This window comes from Leuciscus leuciscus (genome assembly GCF_965113295.1).
Source record: "Leuciscus leuciscus genome assembly, chromosome: 20".
NCBI lineage: Eukaryota > Metazoa > Chordata > Actinopteri > Cypriniformes > Leuciscidae > Leuciscus > Leuciscus leuciscus.
In genome coordinates, this window is record NC_138744.1 from 13,865,870 (window position 1) to 13,874,434 (window position 8,565).

Sequence of the window (8,565 nt, forward strand, 5' to 3'; positions counted from 1 at the left end):
TGAGTTCAAGTCAAGCAAAAGAAAAGTTCTTCATGCTGTCGCGCTAAGCCAGGATCCACTACTGTTGCCCCTACTGACAGCATAAGAAAACATGAAAGACATTCTGATTGAAGGTTAGTTTTTTCCAGAGATTACCAAAAAAAAAAAAAAAATTAAATTAATAAAAAGTAACGTGCAAGAAATTCTTTCAGTTATCTTTTGGTCAGGAACATTTCATCTTATACAAAACAAACACGCCACAGTCCAGATGTGAAGAACAAAGTGTTTATTTTAGTGAACCTTAAAGATCAGAATAAATAAAGGGTGAGCGTTTGTCTGTGTTATTCTTCTCTCTCATGCAGAGAATCATAGTGTCATTCCACAGTACCTCCTGGAGGGTTGCTACTTCAAACTTTAAATAATAAAATTGCCCTATTTCTCCACTATCGTTTGGTGCCCAGCATGGGGTTGTAGTGCATTCTTTTGTAAACCTGTCTAAACAGACTTCCTCCCAGGACCGAGTGCTCCAGAACATGGCCACTCCTTAGCTGACCATTGACAAAACTCAAATACTTTGTCCAAAAAGAGGCTTTGGTCAAATGATCCTTTAAATATTCACAACTACCAACACTGAAATTTCAAAAAAAAAAATATATATATTAATAATTCCATAAATTACTAATAAGATCATCACAGTTGATGTGCTAATTCAAAGATTTATCATTTCAGACAAGTAAACAAAATCATGTACAAAGTTGACAAAAATAATATGAACACCTGCAAAAGCAAATACATTTGGTATACACAACAGATGACCCCCTTCACACCCCACATAATCTGTTCAAATCCAGGGCTTTAAACACAAAAACAGTCTTATAATCAAGCCGGTTAAGATGTGTAAAAAGCAAACAATAGGCGTTGTGTGAGTACCAGGCGAACAGCATCGTCTCTCATTTGAACTTCAGGCCCCGCGTTGGCCTTTCTAAAAGTAGTGCCGAGAGAGTGAGGAGTCCTATGAGCGTTCCTGAAGTCAGCGGGCTGTGCAGCCAGAGGTTGGCAGGTGAAAGGTGAGAGATAAAAGTTAATTTAGGGAGGGTGACCTTTCTGTGGTCCACAGGAGCTCGATGTAGGGCCATTTGGTCTGTAGACAGCGCTTGACTGGAGTGTCGTCTGTACGTACCATGGGGTCCTCAAAACCCATGACCAAAGCAGTGCCCTCGACATAACTCACCTGGTGGAGAGAAACACAAGGGGTGAACATGCAACACACTGGCATACATCCAGTCAACTTCCTGACCTTCTAAATAAAACCTAGCCCCTGTTTCTGGAAATGCCAGTGCTTCTCTCTCTGTATGTGTCTCATTAGAGACCTGGCCTCCTGCTATGACATCATCAGACATAAGACAGTCGATGACTTCCATATGGAGAGCGTCATATTGCCAGGAAGGAATCTGCCCTTGACATAGTGTCACGATAAACATGCGCCCTCATTTTTCTGAACATTTTGTGTTGCTATTATATATTGTGTTACCCAAGTGAAACCTATAAATCCATTTCACAAGGTCTAATAGTGCAGTATTGAGTGTGATGGGAGATCCACTGACTCCTGATGACCTTTAAATCCAGGAAATAAGCTTCGCTCTCCACAATCATCAAGACTCAGAGACATCCCTTCACACAGAGACAAACAACACTCACCAAGCAACTTTTTTTTTCTTCCCCCAAGTTCATTAGCATTGCCCAATTCAACCCAGTCTTGAGTAAAAGCCATAAAGCTCTATGGCACTCCCTCTGGTGGCAGCCACAAACATCTCTACACCAACATTACCAGTCCATTACGCAGTGAGGCTCAGACATGCTGACAGCACAAATCTCTCTGTTCAAGTCATTAGGAAGCAGATCACACACTTGCAAGACTCCACTTGTCATTTTTCTTCTAAATGGCCAACTAACCTCTGCTCAACCCAGTGTTTCAGCAAAAAAAAGTTGCTTTTGTCATCAACCATGAACGTTGCCATCAGTTTTCCGAGAGTTAAGAGAACTATCCATCAAAACAAACACATTGATCTCTGTGACTACAGGTAGACAGATTGATTAAAGAGTGCAAAAGCAGCAAATAGGCAGGTGTAGAAAAGGATGTTGAGGGATGATCTTTTGAACTTTGAAGATCTGAGAGTGCAGCTTACTATACTTCTACTATTACTTCCATATTTTTCAAGCAGCCCATTTTACCCAACCCCACCATTCTTCATTTTACAGCTGTACTCTAGCTTTTGGCAGTAGAATGCAGCGGAAGGAAGGGTGACATCTTCTAGCTGACTAGACTGTAAACTATAACCAACCATTTCCAGGCCCAATAAAGTGCTACAGTACATCTTGTTTGAAGGCACACATTCATTATGGCTGCCAGTCAACTGTGATCGTGTGGAACAGTGAGGTTATCCATGTTAGTTAGAACATGCCATAAAACTTGTCAACACTCTTTGTATGTTTACTTGAAATAATCCAAATATTTCCACTAGCCTGACAGATTTCATGTTTTTGAGTTTTTTTGTGTGGCATATTCACCTGAAGATAATAGTCTACTGTTGGTCAGCTTGGCTTTGTGTTCAGTTATGTCTATATTTTAAAATAAATATTTATTTATTTTCAGACTAAAACAAATGCATGTGTGCATAATCAGTCTTATACACAATGATTGAATAAAAGAAGTGACTGAACCAGTACCACATCAAGAACTGATTGGTTCCCACACTTTTTACCAATGAAGTTCCAAGGACCAATGAACAATGATTTTCTGGAGATTTCACTCACATTTTTTGCTGTGCATTTCTAGTTCACAGTTTCTAGTTGAGTATAACTAGAAAACTGATCTTAAATATCTAATAAACCAGGAAAATTCTGGAAAGCATTTAAATCCTGTGGAAATCTGCAGTTTTCTCTATGGGCAAAGATTCAGTCCTTGCAAACATCTTATGAATGTACACTACTGTTCAAAAGTTTTTTTATGCTCACCAAGATTGCATTTATTTGATCGAAAATACAGAAAAAACAATATTGTCAAATATTATTATAATTCAAAAGAACAGTTTTCTGTTTTAATATATTTTAAAATGTTATTTATTCCTGCGATGGCAAAGCAGTCTTCAGTGTCACATAATCTTTCAGAAATCATTCTAATATGCTCATTTGGTCATCAATATTTTTGTGGAAACTGTGATAGATTTTTCAGGATTCTTTGATGAAATGTCAAAAGAACAGCATTTACAGTATTCGAAATAGAAATCTTTTGTAACATTGTAAATGTCTTTACTGTCAGTTTTGATTAATGTAATGCATTCTTGCTAAATAAAAGAATTAATTGTGACATGAAGCAGGAGTGCTGGAGGAAGACAGAATGAGATCAGATCCCTTTGGATGATTATATGACTTGAGCAGAAGGGAAATCTGGGCTTTGGATTCAAATGCCAGTATGGTCCGTGTTCAGTGGTGGACGAAGTACACATACCATGTACTTGAGTTAAAGTAAAGATACTCAAGGTAAAATATTACTCAAGTAAAAGTAGAAGTGCTGCCTTTAAACATTCACTTGAGTAAAAGTACAAAAGTATTTGCCTTCAAATGTACTTAAGTATCCAAGTACTATGATTTTTTTATGGCTATAATGTCCTATTATAATTTTTGTCACAAGACTCTTGCTTAACTCAGTCTACGTGAAGACTCTAATGTCACTCCTGGCACATAATAAAATGACATTAATTAGTCTATATATATATTTATTATTTATTTTTATTGAATTGAATTGAATATTTTTTGTGTGTTTAATTTTGGACGGAAGGGGACTGTTTCCATAAGGTATAATACATTTACAGTATTTACTGTATATATTTTTCACGAGCGTCTATGGTCATAATTATAAACATCCTAATGTTATGATACATTCACATAAACCTGCACAATGCCATTAAATAAATACACACACACACACACACACACACACACACACATTATATTCTACGTTATGGGAGCAGCCAATTTCCCTCCCAAATTAAACACCAAAACGTATTAATGCAGTGTTTCTGCTACTCCCCAGAAAAAAAATGCTATTATATGCAAGTAATTTTAGTGTCAACGTAATAAGCAATGTTCATTATGCGTCAATATTTACCGATAATTGCTGCAATAATAGCTGCTGCTCTCTGCCCCGCTTAAAATCATTGGCAACACGATTTGTTTGGAACTATTGATAGCTACACGAATCACATGACCGCGCGGCGGTGAGATCACAGTAGGCTTGTTCGACTTGAACTGGCGCTGCACACTGCACAGACCAATCGGTGAATGACATTAAAATACAGAAGAGCGATTAGAGAGTAGACGGCTCTGTAAGCTTTTCAAACGCTCTCGCGATTTCGCTCTATACTTTGATGTCATAAACTGATTGATCTGTGCAGCGCCGGTTCAAGTCGAACAAGCCTAGTGTGTCGCAACCTCATACTGTCTGGTTGCAACTCTCATATTTAACGGCTCGCGCTTAGTAGATACAGCCAAGGCAAGTTCAAAACAAAGCGCGCACGTTGTAGGCTACTGTGATTGGTGGCTCGTTTGACCAGTTACGTTTTTATCCACTCATAAATAAAAAGGAACGACTGATTTTGAAAATGTAGTAGAGTAAAAAGTAAGATATTTGACTTTGAAATGTAGTGGAGTTAAAGTAAAAGTCTTCCCAAATTTAAATACTTCAGTAAAGTACAGATACGCAAAAAAGCTACTTAAGTACAGTAACGAATTACATTTACTTCGTTACTGTCCACCACTGTCCGTGTTATGGCCAGGAGCTCCTTACATTTGCAAGGTGTTTTGTTCCTGAGAAAGGGCCCCTGTGAATATACGAGTGGCACAGAGGAAACCTCAACAATAAAGGCTGCACACTTTACTGCTGCTGGCTAATGCGTTTGCCAGAGTAATGAAGAGTAACCTGTGTGTCCTCAGGGACCTGATGTGGCAATTCCTACCCATTACCCCTTAACTTCTGTCAATCTCTTTCTCACACACATGCACTTCCGCTAAGAAGCATAGGTCACGCACACTCCCTGATAAATTAATGTATGAGGTTGGCGGTGTTCTTTAGTGATGGCATGTGTAAATATCATTAGCATTCTTTATGGGACATAAGACTGGCATGATACATGAAAATGATTCACAATGGTAAGAAAAGCACAGAAAAGACATGGAATGAGAATAAGTACTTGAAACAACACCAGAAAGCATAATAAAAGAGTCTTTGTTTAAAAAAAATTGATTTAAATGCTTTTTTTTGTAAACAGAAAAAAAGAAAAGAAAAAAAGATTACATTAGAATAGAATAGAATAGTTACCACTTGAATTTTAACAACTGCTAACAATGTTAACCGCAACAATAATAAAGTTCAATCTTCAACTTTTTTTAAAGCATATTTAAAAGTTCTAGCCGGGTTTTTAAATTTAATATTGGAGACACTTGAGAACCAATGGAGAACATTATTCAAAATATTTCCTTTTGTGTTGCACAGAAGAAAGAAAATCTCATTTGTGCTTGGAACGATGGGTGAGTAAATGATGACAACTTAATTATTCCTGTAGCTATAATTGCTAAAAACAAAAATATATTTAAAATAACTAGAAATGAGACCATGAAATAAAACTGAACTGTGACTTACAAAAAACCACTGGAACAAAACTGAAATTGAAAATGATTTGAAAATAATTTTACACTAAAATGCATTTGACCATGTGGCTTTTAAATGATACAAATCATCTTGCTCGGTTTAACTCTGTATGAACACAAATCAAGAGAACAGAGAGCATGACACATTCGTCTATTGAAACAGTTTCAGCTCTTCATGGCTTCAATATACTCTGCCCAGTCTCGAAAGCTGTCGACACTCGCAGGAAACACTTGGAACGTTAGTTCGGGTTTCAGGAGGCTAAGAGGTCTTAGTGGTGTGGGCCGTATGACGGGGTGGCTCACAAACTCCACATCCCAGGAATCAGACAGGATAAGACTGACCCACCAGCGCTTTCATGCCAGCAGGGGTAATATGTTATTAAAGTGTGCTTGCATGAGTGGCCATTAGAAAGCAAGCGCAGTGTAGTGTGTCTTACCTTCTCATTGTGGTTAGACTGCTTCAGGCCATTATAGTGATACACAGGAAATGAGTCTGGGATCACGGAATCCTGGAAAAGAGGACGACACGTGTCAGTGCGGACATGTACATCATCAGATCTGTGGAACATCAGCAAACAGCTCTATGTGTCCTTAAACACTGACATTTACTGCCTATATCTGACTCCATCTATAGGACGCAACATTTCAGTGACTTTAGACAACTTAACCAAAACATCCAATTCCAGCTCAAACATCACAACACACTACATAAACTCAAACCAGAGAGCCTAAAACAATGGTCCAGTGGATGGTTTTAGATGTAATGACATGCTCAATGCTGACAGCACACTGAAATTTATTGCTTTAAGTCCAAAACAATCACACCCCCATCCCGTGGAGCTGCTGAATAGACTCGATTACAAACCGGAGCCAGAACTCAGCAGACCAACTCAAACTAGCAGCAAAACCCAAGCACACAGTCTTAACAGGAGCCAAATACTTCTGTCTAGCCCCCATACCACATGCCTGCCTCGATGCCAAAACTACAACAGCGAGTCGAGTGCGTGCATGTGTTTGAGTGGGCCTGAAATAGGGTTAGAGTATTTGATTTGATGGTAAATTGAGGCCTTTTTTGTATGTATCCCTAAAGCCCTAATCTATTTAACATAGAGCAGTGGAGCTGCAAGTCCATGCCAACTATAACCGTCAGCTTCTCCCTCTCTCTCTCTGAGGGGTTACATGTACATAGATTTTATCTGGGGCTGATTGTAGGTTTATTTGAACGCAATGAAAAAAACAGTAAGAAAAAGCAAACAATGTTGAGCAAGAGCAAGAATCAAGGGGAAGAAAAAAAAAGACAGCAGGATAGCCAGTATAGGAGAGTTAGCCCTGTTCCAATACCTAGTGAGCTGCCTTCATGTCTACTGCCTGCATAGGCAGTATCCAAACCAATACACTTTATAAGGGACTGATTTTAAACTCCCTACATTGGCTGCAACTCTGAGCACCACACAAATACTCAACTCACAGTTGATTTCAATAGAGTTTGATGTTAACATGTTACTAAGATAATGGCATATTACTCTAACAAGCTCTAATAAAAAAAATGTAAATATAGGTGTATATACTAGGGCTGTGAATAAAAGATGCAATAATAATGCCAAAAAAAAAATATACTAATAATCAAACGACAAGCAATAGCACAAATAAACAATAAACAACAAAAAAGAAAAAAGTAAACAACTAGTATTTCCAAGTCAACTAGTAGTTGAATTGTCTCTCACATCCCTAAACAGAACAAAGATACAAATTAAATAAACAGGGCTTTTCAGGCAAATCTAACAGTAGTTAGATACAGATTAGGTACAGAAATGTAATAAAGTAATCAAATGTAAAAAGCACTGGCTGCATAGTCTTCACAGTATAAATGATGTTCTGTAGAGATTAATCCTTATTAAAGTTACAAAAGTTATTCAGTCAAGAGCAGTGAGTGATTTTTTTCAGTGTAGTTTGATTAACATTAAAAACGGACAGCAGCAGGAATATTAGGCTGTTGTCATTGTAAGACAATGCCCAGATCCAAAATACTGAAACTGTTAAACATCCATTGTCTTTCTTGACTGTCTACGTTTACTTAAGACATAACCGTCTAGGTTTACTAGGATACTTGCCAAGACAGGCCTTTTGACAATTTTGTGAGAGACGACGACGTGAAAGAGAACTCATTTCAGTATTTGTGTAGAGTCAGATGCGGATTTCTTGGAATGTGCTTCGAACAATGGCGTAGGTTTGATTTTAACATTGGTGGGGACATAAAAGGGCATTTTTACACTTTTGACCGCAATTGCATTCCATCTAAAGCCTTTATATATAGATATGGTAGCCAACCCACTCATAACATAATTTTGATTACGTAAACCAAGAACATTAGCTACAATTCAACGTTCTGTACTTTATGATAGAATACCTAAACAAGCATGTAACAGCAAAAACAATTATTCAAGGATTGACATTAAGGTTAAGCCTAAATTTACTATAATTAATCAATTCTGTAACATAATCATTTAAAAGGTAATGACAAGTAGGCAGTTTAACAGAGATACAACTTTAACTTTTCTATGTCCATAGTGCAATCGACAACATCTCTCTTTCAGTGTTATTTTATGGATATTTCAGCTTACAGTTTGCTTCATACATTCAGTTTAACGACAATAAGTTAAAGAGGTTAAACTTCATCATTCAACTGAACTATGTATGTAGGCTTTGTTTAAAACACTTAACTTACTCCATCTATGCACTAAATGCACGTCCTTGAATGAGCGCAGTTTTCTAGCGTATTTACTTTGACTTCTCAGCAATGGTATGACCCATTTTAAATGCGTGAAAATTACCACAACAGTGGTTACATATGAAGAGTTCAGATGCAAAAGCCTCTAAGTG

At 37.5% G+C, this 8,565-nt stretch overlaps 1 protein-coding gene across 1 annotated transcript in view; it reads right to left on the reverse strand.

The window, feature by feature from the left end:
- Positions 1-250: 250 nt before the first annotated feature.
- Positions 251-8,565, reverse strand: part of mindy3 (MINDY lysine 48 deubiquitinase 3) — a 43,546-nt gene continuing 35,231 nt past the window's right edge. The window contains exons 14-15 of the mRNA XM_082148757.1: positions 6,123-6,194; positions 251-1,210 (exon numbers count right to left, since the gene is read on the reverse strand). Of these exons, the coding sequence (XP_082004883.1) occupies positions 1,061-1,210; positions 6,123-6,194 (222 nt within the window). The 3' untranslated portion in view covers positions 251-1,060. The remainder of the gene's footprint in view (positions 1,211-6,122; positions 6,195-8,565) is intronic.